The 18,861-nt window shown below is 39.6% G+C and overlaps 1 protein-coding gene across 1 annotated transcript in view; it reads right to left on the reverse strand.

Moving 5' to 3' along the window:
* Positions 1 to 5,347: 5,347 nt before the first annotated feature.
* The window catches only part of radil2a (Ras association and DIL domains 2a), a 35,603-nt gene continuing 22,089 nt past the window's right edge, over positions 5,348 to 18,861 (reverse strand). The window contains exons 9-16 of the mRNA XM_087809431.1: positions 17,602 to 17,821; positions 16,126 to 16,298; positions 12,897 to 13,041; positions 10,670 to 10,836; positions 10,227 to 10,587; positions 5,977 to 6,104; positions 5,696 to 5,835; positions 5,348 to 5,618 (exon numbers count right to left, since the gene is read on the reverse strand). Of these exons, the coding sequence (XP_087665557.1) occupies positions 5,522 to 5,618; positions 5,696 to 5,835; positions 5,977 to 6,104; positions 10,227 to 10,587; positions 10,670 to 10,836; positions 12,897 to 13,041; positions 16,126 to 16,298; positions 17,602 to 17,821 (1,431 nt within the window). The 3' untranslated portion in view covers positions 5,348 to 5,521. The remainder of the gene's footprint in view (positions 5,619 to 5,695; positions 5,836 to 5,976; positions 6,105 to 10,226; positions 10,588 to 10,669; positions 10,837 to 12,896; positions 13,042 to 16,125; positions 16,299 to 17,601; positions 17,822 to 18,861) is intronic.

Genomic DNA, 18,861 nt, shown 5'->3' on the forward strand with positions numbered 1-18,861 from the left:
CCAGTACTTGACTCTGGTGTTATGATAGTGTAGTAACAAGGATATATGTGTAGTATTGTCCAGTACTTGACTCTGGTGTTGTGATAGTGTAGTAACAAGTATATATATATGTGTAGTATTGTCCAGTACTTGACTTTGGTGTTATGATAGTGTAGTAACAAGGATATATGTGTAGTATTGTCCAGTACTTGACTCTGGTGTTGTGATAGTGTAGTAACAAGTATATATATGTGTAGTATTGTCCAGTACTTGACTCTGGTGTTGTGATAGTGTAGTAACAAGTATATATATGTGTAGTATTGTCCAGTACTTGACTCTGGTGTTATGATAGTGTAGTAACAAGTATATATGTGTAGTATTGTCCAGTACTTGACTCTGGTGTTATGATAGTGTAGTAACAAGGATATATGTGTAGTATTGTCTAGTACTTGACTCTGGTGTTGTGATAGTGTAGTAACAAGTATATATATATATGTGTAGTATTGTCCAGTACTTGACTCTGGTGTTATGATAGTGTAGTAACAAGGATATATGTGTAGTATTGTCCAGGACTTGACTCTGGTGTTGTGATAGTGTAGTAACAAGTATATATATGTGTAGTATTGTCCAGTACTTGACTCTGGTGTTGTGATAGTGTAGTAACAAGTATATATATGTGTAGTATTGTCCAGTACTTGACTCTGGTGTTGTGATCATCAATGTATCCTCTTGTCCTCAGTCTTCACTGTATACTCTTGTCCTCAGTCATCCCTGTATCCTCTCATCCTCAGTCATGACTGTATCCTCTCGTCCTAAGCCATCCCTGTATCCTCTCGTCCTCAGTCATCGTTGTATCCTCTCATCTTCAGTCATCCCTGTATCCTCTTGTCCTCAGTCGTCACTGTATACCCTCGTCCTAAGTCATCCCTGTATCCTCTCATCCTCAGTTATCACTGTATCTCATTGTTCATTTTGCTGCGTTGAACAATGACTGCTGCCATCTGAAGGTCGGAAGTTTAATTGCTACACAAAAATGAAAACGGCGTGAATATATATTAATTGTAAATTAAAAAAAAAATCAAACTATTTCGTACAAACTTGAACCTACACCACAAGAAAATGGTAACAAGGAAAACATTTTCATCTCAAAAAGTGTCTGTTGTATTTTGAGAAATCGATACAGTTCTGTCAAATATTGATTCAGTATCGTGGAAACATCGCGATGTATCGCAATATCAATACTTTCTAACACCTTTACATGATGTACAGTATTTATAAGGTCGCACAACACACAGAGCCTACACTGTAGCTCATTGCTAAAGCCAGCGACAAATACTTCAAAGGATTTGTGGATCCAGATGGTAATTCTGTTGAGATCTGTAGACAACAAACAAACTGAAAAGACATAACCTTCTTGGAAGAGGTAATAATCGTGTGGCGACACATTTGGGGGAAAGTTTACCACGATGTTTCCGGATCTGTCCGAGGCGTTCCAGGAGAGTCCGGTCCTCGTTAGAACTTTAATGTTTTCTTCTCAGCAGTTTGTTGCTGCTTCTTCCAATGACTAATCCCAGCCTGAGTCATCGACCGTGTCACGCCAAGTGTTTCTCACTGGAATAAATCTCCCGGGAGTGAAGAGGAAACAGAGAGACATCGATTTTCTCCGCTGAATTAATTCCAGGACGCTCTCGATGATCCCGTTTATCAGCGAGTCCGACAGCTGCTGCCTCTGACCCGTGGACACCTTCGACGTCGCCTGGAATCCACTAGTGATGCCTGGCATCGGCCACAGGAGGACAGAACGAACTTTAGTGAAAATGTTTTTGTTTATTCCATCGTGTGAGTCAAACCGTCGGAACATTATTCCTCATTAAGAATCTGGGATGATTCAGGTGTGAAATGACACGAGGCGGCCTCGCTGGAGTGGGTGGTTCTGATCCGAGTGAAGGTGGGAGGAAGGATTTTTCTCTGCATCTGCACTGTCCAGGAGAAACACGTGGAGACGCTGCTGCAAGAAAACACTTCTGATGTTACCATAGTTGAGATTCTTCAGCCATGGTTTGAGGTTTTTTCAACGTGACACTGCAGCCATCACTGCTCCCTCACTCTTGAACAAAACCTCAAGATGCTGGACTCTCTCCGTACATTAAACAATTTCCCAAAGGAGACCTCCTGAGGGATCAATAAAGTTTTACCTTACCTTACATCTGGGGAGATGATCATGGCAGGAGATGATTCTTATTCCGACTCTTTGGTTTATCTCAAGATTTCCTCCTGATTCATTTTATTTTTCTTCGTTACAATCTTCAGAGCCCGACTTATACGCTGTTTTTTCTGCAGACCAGCGTCGGCTCGTTAATCAGTTCTACCTGACAGTGCTGTCGTACCACCTGTTTGTTGGAACTTTCTTCTTTTTGATCCTTTGTTCTTGAATTCAGTGGTTCCTGGCAGTGGTTTTTTGTTGAGTTTTGTTAATGATTTTTACATCTCACTGCCTTTCCGTCTGCAATGCCCTTGTTTTCCGACTAAAATGGAGACTCTGTGCTGAATATTTATTGTAGAGATTTGGACGTTGTGTACTTGCCACCATCTTGTGGATATTTTGTCGCACCTTTTTGGTTGTGTTTCCTATTAAATGATTCACTTTAGTTCATCTCTCTTATCTGTGTTCATATCATCTATCGCTCCTAAATCTCTTTGATTAATAACCAGTGACAATATATGTGATGTTGAGGTTCTATTGGACTTTTTTATTTTTTATGTTACGACATTATTTTATTGATAAAATGTTTCTATCGTCAATCTGTCATGCTTTTTGATGTTATTTCTTTCAATAATACTTAAAATGCTAATAAAAATAGATCAAAGTAGACGTATGGAAGTAAAATGCTCGAAAAGAATATTGGATTAAATATTGTATAAAATAAAATACAAATATTATGATATATTTCACCTTTACACAAAAGGGTTTAGCCATACAGACACAATACACATTAAACACGTACACTACACATAATAAAAAACAATAAAACTACGTGCATTTTTCCTCGATTTTATTTGTAATTATTTGACGTTTTATTTTTAAGCCAAATGAGAATTAAACGTCTTTCTGTTCGACAAATACATAATTTATCAAAATGAAATATATATTTTTAGCTCAGTCGGAGTGAAAAATGAAGTGGCACCGATTTCTTTGTCCAGCAGGAGGCGCTAGACCTCAACCTCAGGACGTGTCCAGCCTCTGTACTCGCTGGATGAAAACAAAACAAGTTTACAATCCTAAACTCTCTGTACCGAAGGGAAAATCAAAGTGTTTTTAAATCAGAAATCTTCTCCAGGAACAAACACTCTGGTTCGTCAGCGACTCGAGCGACGCCTCCTTCTTCCTTCCTGTGATCCCGAACAATGAAGACAGGAAGTGACAGATACACACGGAGACACTTCTTCTCAGCTGACTCCTCAAACCCACCAACCCCCCTGTAAATCCACAACTGATGAAGGTACAATTCTGACTCTCTGATCAACCATTTTGACTCTCCACTAACCTTAGACCCCCCTTTAGCAGATTCACAACGACGACCCGGGTACTTGTGAAGGTCCAGGAGAGACTCAGAGTTGACGGGTCAAGATGTCACCTGTACACTGGGAGGAGGCCCGGGGCAAACCCAGACGAAACCTGCAGCTAAGAAAGTTGATTATTCCGGAGTAGTAGCATTTTCTGAACCGTAGGGGGCGCTGCAGTAGATTAGAACGTGTTTCAGCAGGAATGTTGGACGCACTACGAGCTCGTGAAAAAAAGTGATGAGTGTGAAGCTCCACAGCGTGAAGGTCCTGACGGAGGCGTTAGCGATCCAGAGGCCAGCAGGGGGCGTCGCACTCAGCACCGCTAGCGTCGATATCATCACTTTTGGTTTTACTGGCGGCTGGTTGTGCCGAGTGCGTGGAAACGCTGAGGAAACCACACGACCTTGTAAACCGTCGACTCTAGTGACGCACTCCACGCTTTGAACACACTTTTCTTCGCTCGTCAAACTTCAAATGAAGCCGAACAGATACGAGAACCTTTGATTTGTATCGTGTAACGGTTACAACCGTATAACGGTATCCCTTGTGTTGTCTCTGGGTCAATATGACCCGAAGGTCTGATAATAAATGTGTTTGCGGTATCCCTTGTGTATGTCTCTGGGTCAATATGGCCTGAAGGTCTGATAAGAAATGTGTTTGTGGTATCCCTTGTGTATGTCTCTGGGTCAATATGACCTGAAGGTCTGATAACAAATGTGTTTGTGGTATCCCTGGTGTTTGTCTCTGTGTCAATATGACCTGAAGATCTGAAAACAAATGTGTTTGTGGTATCCCTTGTGTATGTCTCTGGGTCAATATGACCTGAAGGTCTGATAACAAATGTGTTTGTGGTATCCCTTATGTTGTCTCTGGGTCAATATGACCCGAAGGTCTGATAATAAATGTGTTTGTGGTATCCCTGGTGTTTGTCTCTGGGTCAATATGGCCTGAAGGTCTGATAAGAAATGTGTTTGTGGTATCCCTTTTGTTGTCTCTGGATCAATATGACCCGAAGGTCTGATAATAAATGTGTTTGCGGTATCCCTTGTGTATGTCTCTGGGTCAATATGACCTGAAGGTCTGATAACAAATGTGTTTGCGGTATCCCTGGTGTTTGTCTCTGGGTCAATATGACCTGAATGTCTGAAAACAAATGAGTTTGTGGTATCCCTGGTGTTTGTCTCTGGGTCAATATGACCCAAAGGCCTGATAACAAATGTGTTCGTTGTATCCCTTTTGTTGTCTCTGGGTCATCTTGACCTCCGAATCACTATTATTTAAAAAAAAAAAGAAGTTGAAACTCAAAATATTAGTGTAAATTTTGATCGATTCTCTCTCTCTGTAAGCTAAGTTGCTAACCGTTAGCATAGCTAGCAGAGGTGAAAGATCCAAACATTTCCAGAAAATACACACTGTAGACTAAACTACACACTTTAGACTAAACTACACACTTTAGACTAAACTACACACTTTAGACTAAAGTTTGTCGTCTAAAGAAGTCAGAGAATTGTTTTTTGTGCAGAGTTTTGCCATTTTCCCCCCCCGAGAGATTTTTTTCAAGTGTGTTACCGAGCTAACGCAAATGTTGCTAACGATTAGCATCACTTGCTTTATTAAAGAAAAACACTATAAGTTGACTTGAAAATATATATTTTCACATAAAAATAAGGAATTAAATCAATAATTTGTACAAATAAATCAATAAAAGTTAACTAAATAACTTGACATTTCACCAACGATTAAAAAAACGAGAAAAAGTGTCGTTTTGAAGTGAAAATAGTATTTATTTCCAAAAATACTGCTCAATATAAATATAACAAAAACACTTTGATATGTATCAACACTGACGACAGAACATCGACTCCTCGGACTCACGAGAGTCTCATCGGAGGACGCGACCACGTCGGCGACGGGTCTGCAACAGAACTTTTTGGTGTCGGGTCTTCAACAGAACTTTTCGGTGTCGGATCTTTGGTCTTCAGCACTTGGTCGTCATGGAGACCTTGTTGCTGGCGTCGATCTTGGCGACCAGGAGTCGCAGCGAGTCTCCGGCCGTTCGGATCATCTCTCGGCCGCTGAGGAAACAGAGACAAACGGGTCAAACCGACGGTCTCCCAGGGCGGCGCCCCCCTCTGGCCCGGGTGTCACTCACACGCTGTAGTCCAGGCCCACCAGGCTCACGCCGTTCACGGCCAGGATGCGGTCGCCCGTCTTCAGCCTCTGGCAGCGGGCGGCGGGCGAACCCGGGACCGTGGCCTTGACGAAGATCCCGTTCATCCGGAGCGGCGTCTTCTGCGGTTCAAACGAGAGCTCGGGTCAGTTTGTGTGTCGACGGTTGTGTTGTGTCGACGACATGTTTGTGTGTCGACACCATGTTTGTGTGTAGTTGCTGATGGTGATCTCGCAGCTTGAGGGATCATGAGGGGTTCGTACCGTCCCGTCGACCAGGGCCAGACCCAGACCGTGAGGTCCTCGGCAGAGTTCCACCGTGAAAACATCCTCTTCCTCTTCTTCTTCCTCTTCCTCCTCTTCTTCTTCTTTACCTTCCCTCTCTGTATCCCCTGAAACACAAACCACCTCCGTTAGACACTGTCATCGACGGTGACTCAGTATCAACGTGACTCACAACAACATTCCCAAAAATCTGTTCCCACCCGGACCCTCCCCAGCAGACCCCCCAACACTACCCCCCACCCCCCCCCTCATCCGATTAAGATTCCAGGCAGCAACCCGACTGTAAACTCCCATGATGGCCGGACACTCTTCTCTCTCCTGACATCACCACCTCGCCGGGCTCCTCGGGGACAGATTAAGGGATTAGAAAACTTTCAAAATAATGTCAGAACCATGATCGGGAGGCCAAGGCACGACCGGCCACAGGGTTCCCACGCTTTTTGTGCGTGTTGAGCTCATTGTTGGATTTTTAGATGATTGTAAAGTAGTATTTTAGTAGGTACAGTATTTTTTACAACAATTAAACGTGAACCAATTACTAGGGGGGGGGAGGAACCCTTGTGTCGTCTCTGGGTCAAGATGACCCGAAGGCCTGAAATCAAATGTGTTTGTGGTATCCCTTGTGTTGTCTCTGGGTCAAGATGACCCGAATGCCTGGGGGAATTTATCATAGTTATTTTATGGTTAAATGCTGGTTGGTTTACTACAACACCAGAGTCAGGTACTGCACAATACTACACATATATACTTGTTACTACACTATCACAACACCAGAGTCAGGTACTGCACAATACTACACATATATACTTGATACTACACTATCACAACACCAGAGTCAAGTACTGGACAATACTACACATATATACTTGATACTACACTATCACAACACCAGAGTCAAGTACTGGACAATACTACACATATATACTTGTTACTACACTATCACAACACCAGTGTCAAGTACTGGACAATACTACACATATATACTTGTTACTACACTATCTCAACACCAGAGTCAAGTACTTGACAATACTACACATATATATTTATTACTACACTATCACAACACCAGAGTCAAGTACTGGACAATACTACACATATATACTTGTTACCACACTACCACAACACCAGAGTCAAGTACTGGACAATACTACACATATACACTTGTTACTACACTATCACAACACCAGAGTCAAGTACTGGACAATACTACACATATATATACTTGTTACTACACTATCACAACACCAGAGTCAAGTACTGGACAATACTACACATATATACTTGTTACTACAGTATCACTATATATCGTATCGTTGACCTTGTATAATACGTAACATATTCTTAATAAAACACACCTCTAATAAATCTAGATACTTTTGGTCATTTTTAAAAAGAACAATATTCATTTCTCCATGTCTGATAAAAAAAATCTGAATATTTTCATTAAAAACTTCAATAAAAAATATGCTCTTTCAAAACAAAAGTTTCTAAATTTAAAACCTTTATTCATGTCCGTCCTGTAGTTTTATGTCACACTTGTTGTTACACAGACACTGTTTGTGACACCAAACCCTTGCAGGAGCCAAGGTCTAAGATCTATTAAATTCACCTTATAAACATGAATCAGTTTGAAAGATTCAGTTCTTCAAAGAAACAGTTTTCTCCTCCATAGATCGGACACAGATGGTGTTTCCTCCTCAAATAAAAGCAACAAGTAGCCAATGGCGGCGCAGACATCTGGTCCAGATCAACTCAATCCTGAGGCTTAAACTTCTCTAATGGCTCACGTGCACAGCAGGGAGTCGTCAGCATATTACCTCGCGTTTGAACCGGAGACCACTGGAGGCCTCGCTCGCACAACACACTGAGCAGTTGCATCTCAACCCCCGCCTGAACCCGGATTTCTTTTATTCCTTAAATACCCATGGAGTCATGGGTGACCTCACGACTGAACCTCCTGGAAACAGGAAACAAGTCTTTCCTCCGCCGTCGCTCGAGCTTCCACTCAAGATTCCAGACGGTCTCGGGAAGATGAAGGGCGGAACTTGACACCCTTTTTAAAAGTCTCTTTACGAGGACCTGGACCTGCCCAGGGACCCAACATCCGAGGCGGGTTCACAGGTCAGGTGGTGAAGTCCTTTCTCTAATGGGGTCCGACAGTGACGGGAGGTTTTTGTGAGGTGGTTCAAGAGTGACGAGTGAGAACGTTTCTTACATTTTTATTGTAGGGCTTCAAAATGGTTTCAAAAGAAATGTACCATTTAGTTTAAGCTAGCAAGTATAACATTTACTCTAAGCTAGCACAATGCTATTTAGTTTAAGCTAGCAAGTATACCATTTACTTTAAGCTAGCACAATGCTATTTAGTTTAAGCTAGCAAGTATACCATTTACTCTAAGCTAGCACACTGTTATTTAGTTTAAGCTAGCAAGTATACCATTTACTTGAAGCTAGCACTATGCTATCTAGTTTAAACTAGCAAGTATACCATCTACTTTAAGCTAGCACAATGCTATTTAGTTTAAGCTAGCAAGTATACCATTTACTCTAAGCTAGCACACTGTTATTTAGTTTAAGCTAGCAAGTATACTATTTACATGAAGCTAGCACTATGCTATCTAGTTTAAACTAGCAAGTATACCATCTACTTTAAGCTAGCACAATGATATTTAGTTAAAGCTAGCAAGTATACCATTTACTTGAAGCTAGCACAATGATAATTAGTTTAAGCTAGCAAGTATACCATTTACTTGAAGCTAGCACTATGCTATCTAGTTTAAACTAGCAAGTATACCATCTATTTTAAGCTAGCACAATGATATTTAGTTAAAGCTAGCAAGTATACCATTTACTTGAAGCTAGCACAATGATAATTAGTTTAAGCTAGCAAGTATACCATTTACTCTAAGCTAGCACAATGCTATTTAGTTTAAGCTAGCAAGTATACCATTTACTTTAAGCTAGCACAATGCTATTTAGTTTAAGCTAGCAAGTATACCATTTACTCTAAGCTAGCACACTGTTATTTAGTTTAAGCTAGCAAGTATACCATTTACTTGAAGCTAGCACTATGCTATCTAGTTTAAACTAGCAAGTATACCATCTACTTTAAGCTAGCACAATGCTATTTAGTTTAAGCTAGCAAGTATACCATTTACTCTAAGCTAGCACACTGTTATTTAGTTTAAGCTAGCAAGTATACCATTTACTTGAAGCTAGCACTATGCTATCTAGTTTAAACTAGCAAGTATACCATCTACTTTAAGCTAGCACAATGATATTTAGTTAAAGCTAGCAAGTATAACATTTACTTGAAGCTAGCACAATGATAATTAGTTTAAGCTAGCAAGTATACCATTTACTTGAAGCTAGCACTATGCTATCTAGTTTAAACTAGCAAGTATACCATCTACTTTAAGCTAGCACAATGATATTTAGTTAAAGCTAGCAAGTATACCATTTACTTGAAGCTAGCACAATGATAATTAGTTTAAGCTAGCAAGTATACCATTTACTTGAAGCTAGCACTATGCTATCTAGTTTAAACTAGCAAGTATACCATCTATTTTAAGCTAGCACAATGATATTTAGTTAAAGCTAGCAAGTATACCATTTACTTGAAGCTAGCACAATGATAATTAGTTTAAGCTAGCAAGTATAACATTTAGTTTAAGCTAGCACAATGATAATTAGTTTAAGCTAGCAAGTATACCATTTATTTTGAGCTAGAAAAATGCTATTATTTTAAGCTAGCAAGTATAATATTTAGTTTAAGCTAGCAAAATTCTATTATTTTAAGCTAGCAAGAAAGTATACTATTTAATTTAAGTTAGCAACTATACTATTTAGTTTAAGCTAGCAAAAGGCTATTATGTTAAGCTAGCAAGTATACAATTTATTTGAGCTAGCAAAATGCTATTTAGTTTAAGCTAGCAAGTGTACAATTTATTTGAGCTAGCAAAATGCTATTTAGTTTAAGCTAGCAAGTGTACAATTTATTTGAGCTAGCAGGTATACCATTTGGTTTAGTTAACGCTATGCTTTAAGTGTATAAATAAATCTTCAATATCTTCAGCGAATCTAGCGATTTCACTCAATAAAATCCCTTTCAGACTCACTTTCTAACTTAAAGAAATCTCTACACGTCTCTTTGTCTCACTCCCTCTCAGTGAACTCATCACCACAGACTAGTGTACCAGACATGGAATCTAGTGTCGTCGACCTCTCACCTCTGCTGTGCAGACGAGCGCCCTCCTGCAGACCCGCCTCCAGCTGCGACAGCTCCATTCCTTGCGGGGTGTTGGGCGGGGTGAGCAGGCAGGACGGGTCCAGGGCCAGGCTCTTGTGCTGGTGCTGGTCCTGCTGTCCCCGCGGCAGCGTCTCCTGCAGCTCCAGGCTCTTCAGCTTCTGGCTCAGCACCGCCTCGCAGCCGCTCAGGTCGCCGTGAGAGCCTCGGGCCGGCGCCGGCGAGACGCGCTCCGGGGGGTCCGACTCCGGGAGCGGCGAGCGGGTATCGGGGTCGGAGGGCGGCCGGCGTTCCCGAGGGTCGGAGGTCGAGGTCGCAGACCGGACGTCGGCGCCGGCGGCGGGCTGGAGGACGAGGAACACGTGTGCTTTCAAAGTGTCTCCACTTCCTGGTTCTGGTTCTCGGAGGAGCTAACGAGCTCGTTACCTGCTGGGCTCGGGTTCCGGCGCCGGGCAGTCGCCGCACGAAGGCCTGCAGCCGCAGCAGCTCCTCGAACAGAGGCGCCTCCACCACAGGTTTGCTGAGCTCCAGCTGGAAGCTGCTGCCGGGCAGGATGAGCGGAGGGTGGTTGTCGAAGCTCTGCAGGACGTCGGCTGCGGGGGGGGGGGGGGGGGGGGGGACACTTTGATTGAGATTGATGTCGGGGAGAGGTCACGGGTCGCGACCCCGACTCACTCCCTCCATCTTAATTTGCTTTTACGACGGACTCGACGACAGGTCTGTGCTCAGGTGTTTGTAGCTGCTGTGCTAACACTCGACACATTCCACAGACGGAATGATTTATAGAACGTCTATCGATTACTACTGTCTGGAAGGTGTTATTTACCCTCAGGTCTGTGACGCTTTACTGAGACTCTTGTTGTTTAGTCTTTTTTAATTAAAATAAATGGTAAACTAGTGAAAATTAGTAAAACACAAACTCACAAAATTTGATTTATTTGTTACTGTTTTTATCCGTCAATATATTGACGACATTAAACTCGAATATAATCACTTCCTGACGCATTTTAAAACTCACAACGCTCTCTTTGTCTCACTCCCTCTCAGTGAACTCATCTCTGCAGTTGAAAGCCTTTAGCAGAATATTATCATGCAAGGTCATGTATTATTAGGAAGCAGGTATTTAAGGTAAGGTAAGGTAAGGTAAGGTAAAACTTTATTCACTCAGAAAGTGTATCAGTGCCGTCAAAATATATTTAGAATAACAATATTTGTGTAAAAAAGAATTAATTCATTTTCAAATTAACAAATTCAACCTTTCAATTGATTAATTATTGAATTTAATGACATAAATGTACATATTATTATTATTATTATTATTATAGCAAGTATACCATTTATTTTAAGCTAGCAAAAAGCTATTATGTTAAGCTAGCAAGTATACCATTTATTTTAAGCTAGCAAAATGCTATTATGTTAAGCTAGCAAGTATACAATTTATTTGAGCTAGCAAAATGCTATTATGTTAAGCTAGCAAGTATACCATTTATTTGAGCTAGCAAAATTCTATTTTGTTAAGCTAGCAAGTATACAATTTATTTGAGCTAGCAAAATGCTATTATGTTAAGCTAGCAAGTATACAATTTATTTGAGCTAGCAAAATGCTATTATGTTAAGCTAGCAAGTATACAATTTATTTGAGCTAGCAAAATGCTATTATGTTAAGCTAGCAAGTATACCATTTATTTTAAGCTAGCACAATGCTATTATGTTAAGCTAGCAAGTATACAACTTATTTGAGCTAGCAAAATGCTATTATGTTAAGCTAGCAAGTATACAACTTATTTGAGCTAGCAAAATGCTATTATGTTAAGCTAGCAAGTATGCAATTTATTTGAGCTAGCAAAATGCTATTATGTTAAGCTAGCAAGTATACAATTTATTTGAGCTAGCAAAATGCTATTATGTTAAGCTAGCAAGTATACAATTTATTTGAGCTAGCAAAATGCTTTTATGTTAAGCTAGCAAGTATACAATTTATTTGAGCTAGCAAAATGCTATTATGTTAAGCTAGCAAGTATACAATTTATTTTAAGATAGCAAAATGCTATTATGTTAAGCTAGCAAGTATACAATTTATTTGAGCTAGCAAAATTATATTATGTTAAGCTAGCAAGTAAACAATTTATTTGAACTAGAAAAATGCTATTATGTTAAGCTAGCAAGTATACAATTAATTTGAGCTAGCAAAATTATATTATGTTAAGCTAGCAAGTATACAATTAATTTGAGCTAGCAAAATTATATTATGTTAAGCTAGCAAGTATACAATTAATTTGAGCTAGCAAAATGCTATTATGTTAAGCTAGCAAGTATACAATTAATTTGAGCTAGCAAAATGATATTATGTTAAGCTAGCAAGTAAACAATTTATTTGAACTAGAAAAATGCTATTATGTTAAGCTAGCAAGTATACAATTTATTTGAGCTAGCAAAATTATATTATGTTAAGCTAGCAAGTAAACAATTTATTTGAGCTAGCAAAATACTTTTATGTTAACTTAGCAAGTAAACCATTTCTTTATATTTTTTATTCTTATTTTTATAAATAGTGTGTTTGATTGCTGCTCTGATGACAAAGAAGAATCGTGGAGAAGAACGACGTTTTCTCATCGTGTCACGTTCACTGGTTATAAAGTAATCATTAGCTCACCCGTCCTGAACGCGTCCTTGACCTCCTCCGGCGCCGGACTCCACCCGCCGGGACAGGTCTTGCCGGAGCCGTACGCCCTCAGCATGTGGTGCAGCTGAGCCGGGTTGAGGGCCGAGAACTCGCTCCTCAGCGAGGTCCAGGTCGCCTGCAGAGAAGAACCACATCCATCATCAAGACCACCTTCATCCCTCGCTCTGTCATCAACACTCCAGAGTCTTCCTGTCCGAACATGTTCATCTCTTTTATGACCGTCGTTCAATCCAGGAGTTATTTTTAATTACTAGACGTGTTAAAATATGTGTTTTTATTATTATTATCTATTTTTAGTTGAGAATATCTGCAGTTATTCAACATCTCTGCAGGGTTTGACTGTTTAAATGTAAAAACAAATAGTAAACTGAACAGAAAGACATGAATAATCAAACCAAGATCCTGATAAGTGCAATAATTATTAAAAACGATTTTGTGAGTCAGTGTTTCTGTTGCTTTTCCCTGATTAAATTGTCTATATCTCCATTTATTCAACTTTATATTGAATTTTTGACTGAGATTTTTTGACTTTCTTATGTTGAGTAGTCTAAACAGACATGAATAATCAAACCAAGATCATGATAAATGCAACAATTATTAAAAATAGATTTAAAAACAGAAATTTTTGCTCTAGAATTATTTTAAAATCATCTGTGAGTCAGTGTTTTTGTCTCTTTTTCCAAATTAAATCCTCTATATCTCGATTTATTGAACATTATATTGACCTTTTGACTGAGATTATTCCAACTTTATTCAATTCAATAGTCTAAACAGACATGACCAATCAAACCAAGGTAGTGATTTCATTTTTAGCGCCGAAATTGTTACAATTATAAGCAGGTATTTTTTATTTTAAAATACATTATAGCTGTAGAACTGTTAAAAATGATCCGTGTTCTTGGTCTGTTTTTCCAAATTAAGTTGTCAATACTTCTATTTATCAAATCATTCTTTTGTCTTTTCGACTGTAGCTCGAGCGGTTGCTTCAACTTAATAACATTGCTAAGTCTAAACAGACATGAATAGTCAAACTGAGATAATGATCGTGATCTTAACAACTCCAAGCAGACACGACTCATCGAAACAGAGCCGATGGATCAGATTGAACGAATGTTTCTTTACGAAGGTTTGGAGGTCACTACAGGGTTAACTGGTGGAAGAGCAGCAGGATCTCCTGGGTTTCACGGTCCAGACGTTCCTGGCGACGACAGACCGACCTCAGTCTAAATGTTGATCCTGCTCGTGCTCACAGCACACGTCACACCGACGGGAACATTTCTGTTGTCGTGTCTCGACAAAGCGTCTCGAAATAACCTTTTGTGAATCCAGACCACGAGGCTGGCGCTAAATTACAGCCGTGCCTCCGAGGAGCTTCGCTTGCAAAGTCCAGATCTTCTGGTGAAGACGTCTGACTGTGAAGGGCGTGTGCCGCGCTGCCTTCGCCACAACGTGACCTCAAGCAGTCGAGCAGCGATGGAGGAGGAGCCAAGACCACTGCAGGTGCTGCTGGACCAGGACATGATGATCCAGGACCACAAACACACAGAAGATCTCCAAGAACATGTGTTTAAAGTAGATAAAGTAGTGCGTAACCTTCTGTTGTTTGTTTGTCTTTCCTGACCTCAGATGTGAAGTACACAACACCAGTCAAATGATTACAACAAGGAAATACTTTTATCTGATGGGACGTTGATTCGTTTATTTTATGGCTGGACTGGACCTTGACACACACACACACCTGCACACTAACACTCGTACACACACACAAATACACACACACACACCTGCACACTAACACTCGTACACACACACAAATACACACACACACACCTGCACACAAACACATGCACAGAAATACACACTTACACAAATATATAAACACAAACATGCATCGGCACAAACAAAAATACACAAATACACACACATCCAAAAATACACACACACAATCACATGCACAGAAATACATACACAAATGCATAAACACAAACATGCAGCTGCAAAAAACAAACAAAAAACAAACACACAAATACACATGGACCAAAAACAAATACACATACACAAACATCAACACACACAAGTACACAAACGCGCACAGAAAATACACACACATACATAAACACAAATAAATTAGCACAAACACATAAACACAAACATGCGTCTGCAAAAAACATACACATAAACAAATACACACACATCCAAAGATACACACATTGACACATGTGCACATGAAAATACACACACAAACACAAACAAATGAGCACAAATACACAAGCCTACAAACAAAAATACACACACACAAGTACACAAAAAACATACACAAAATCCAAACACACAATTACACAAACATACACAAAAGACAAACACACACATTCATAAACACAAATAAATTAGCACAAACACATAAACACAAACATGCGTCTGCAAAAAACATACACATAAACAAATACACACACATCCAAAGATACACACATTGACACATGTGCACATGAAAATACACACACAAACACAAACAAATGAGCAGAAATACACAATCCTACAAACAAAAATACACACACACAAGTACACAAAAAACATACACAAAATCCAAACACACAATTACACAAACATACACAAAAGACAAACACACACATTCATAAACACAAATAAATTAGCACAAACACATAAACACAAACATGCGTCTGCAAAAAACATACACATAAACAAATACACACACATCCAAAGATACACACGTTGACACAAGTGCACATGAAAATACACACACAAACACAAACAAATGAGCACAAATACACAAGCCTACAAACAAAAACACACACACACAAGTACACAAAAAACATACACAAAATCCAAACACACAATTACACAAACATACACAAAAGACAAACACACACATTCATAAACACAAATAAATGAGCACAAACACACAAGCCCAAAAACAAAAAGTACACAAGTACATTAACAAAAACACGCAGCCGCACAATCAAAAATACACAAATACACACAGGTACACAAACAAAACACAAACACACAGGTTGTGTTGATAAAGCAGGGATGTCAAAGTGTGTTTGTTGTAAACCACGTGACGCATCAAACCTTCTTTCCTGATGAAACACACACTAAAGTCTCACACCAGGACACACTAAAGCTACTATGACCATAAAAGGCTTGTAACCACGGTAACGACTTCCTGCCACACACTCACCTGCAGCAGAGTCTCTCTGGGCGTCGCCAGCAGGTTGACGGCGGCCGAGAGCTTGAGGAAGAATTCAGAGGCGACGTCTCCCAGACTGATGCTCTGGATCCAGTCCAGCAGCAGGTCCAGGTTGGCTCGGATCTGGACCCCCCGGGACCACTGGTAGAAGCCGGGCTCAGACCCTGGACCAGACGGATCAAACGTTATTCATCGTAGCTCGATTAGTTATGTCTGTTTAAATTCCATCATCTTAGCTCGATTAGTTATGTCTGTTTAAATTCCATCATCTTAGCTCGATTAGTTATGTCTTTTTGAAGTTCTTAAGATCACATTCATGATCTTAGCTCGATTAGTTATGTCTGTTTGACGTTCTTAAGGTCAAATCCATCATCTTAGCTCGATTAGTTATGTCTGTTTGAAGTTCTTAAGATCAAATTCATCATCCTGGTTCGATTAGTTATGTCTGTTTAAATTCCATCATCTTAGCTCGATTAGTTATGTCTGTTCAGAGTTCTTAAGATCAAATTCATCATCTTAGCTCGATAAGTTATGTCTGTTTGACGTTCTTAAGGTCAAATCCATCATCTTAGCTCGATTAGTTATGTCTGTTTGAAGTTCTTAAGATCAAATTCATCATCCTGGTTCGATTAGTTAAGTCTGTTTAAATTCCATCATCTTAGCTCGATTAGTTATGTCTGTTCAGAGTTCTTAAGATCAAATTCATCATCTTAGCTCGATTAGTTATGTCTTGTTTAAAGTTCTTAAGATCAAATCCATCATCCTGGTTCAATAAACAATTTCCCAAAGGAGACCTCCTGAGGGATCAATAAAGTTTTACCTTACCTTACCTTACCTTACCTTAATTAGTTATGTCTGTTTAAAGTTCTGAAGATCAAATCCATCACCTTAGCTCGATTAGTTATGTCTGTTTAAATTCCATCATCTTAGCTTGATTAGTTATGTCTGTCTAAACTTCTTAAGATCAAATTCATCATCTTGGTTTGATTAGTTATGTCTGTTTAGGGGTCTTAAAATCAAATTCATCATCCTGGTTCGATTGGTTATGTCTGTTTAAATTCCATCATCTTAGCTCGATTAGTTATGTCTTTTTAGACTTCTTAAGATCAAATTCATCATCATAGTTTGATTAGTTATGTCTGTTTAAATTCTTAAGATCAAATTCATCGTCTTAGCTCGATTAGTTATGTCTTGTTTAAGTTCTTAAGATCAAATCCATCATCCTGGTTCAATTAGTTATGTCTGTTTAAAGTTCTTAAGATCAAATCCATCATCTTAGCTTGATTAGTTATGCCTGTTTAAATTCTTAAGATCAAATTCATCGTCTTAGCTCGATTAGTTATGTCTTGTTTAAAGTTCTTAAGATCAAATCCATCATCCTGGTTCAATTAGTTATGTCTGTTCAGAGTTCCTCAGCTCAACTCCCTGCTCTTGGTTGGACTACTCATGTCTGCAGTGGTCAGTCACCTCTCTCCATGAGGGCGTTGAACAGCGAGGCGTTGATGAAGAAGAACAGGTAGGCCGAGAGCTGCAGGCAGATGTCGGGGTGCACCTGGAAGGCCGTGAGGGTCTTCAGCGCCCCCTTCAGGACCTCCAGCACCGCGTTCAGTCCGTCCGGCGCGCGGAGCTGACCGCTCTCTGAGAAGGGGTTCCCGTCCAGCAGCCCCGGCAGCATGGAGTACATGCTCTGTGCAGAGAAACACTGAGGCGTCAACACACTTGTGTTTGTGTTGTGTTAGCGTCAGTGTGTAGAGTGTCATCACAGTGTAACACTTCAGATTTCATCAACACAAACACACACTGTGGTGTCGACTACAATCCTGCGCGAACGAAGGAATGAGATCTTTGTTTATTGGTCAGAGCTGGTTGAGTGAAGATGTATTTAGTGGTATTTGAACGAGTAAAAACACTCAGAGAGTGCAGACCTACACACACCTACACACACCTACACACACCTACACACACATGTGTTTCTATTGAACTAACAGATTGTGTTGCTAACGGTTCAAGCATGTGTTCTGTGACTCACAAGAGTCACTTCGAGCTTCTGTTCTCACTCCAGGTGTTGATAAATGAAGACAATAGTTAGTGACAAACACAAATACACACAAACACACATGCTTATACATCCATACAGACACAAACATGCAGACACACACACATAGACATAACAACACACGCCTATACACACATACATACACAAAACAAATATAAACAAAAGTACACATATACACACAATCACACTAGACACACAAGAACATTTATAAACAAGCACACATACACACAATCAGTGTAGAAACACAAACACAGTAGACACACAAGCACATTTATAAACAAGCAAACACACACACAAACACACATATACACACAATCACACTATACATATAAACACATATATACACAATCACACTATACACATACACATATATACACAATCACACTATACACATACACATTGATATACACAATCACACTGTACACACAAACACATATATACACAATCACACTATACACATAAACACATATATACACAATCACACTATACATATAAACACATAAATACACAATCACACTGTACACACAAACAAATATATACACAATCACACTGTACACATAAACACATATATACACAATCACACATAAACACATATACACAATCACACTATACACATAAACACATATATACACAATCACACTATACACACAAACACATATATACACAATCAC

This window comes from Callionymus lyra, chromosome 15, assembly GCF_982586985.1.
Source record: "Callionymus lyra chromosome 15, fCalLyr1.hap1.1, whole genome shotgun sequence".
In the NCBI taxonomy this organism is placed as follows: domain Eukaryota; kingdom Metazoa; phylum Chordata; class Actinopteri; order Syngnathiformes; family Callionymidae; genus Callionymus; species Callionymus lyra.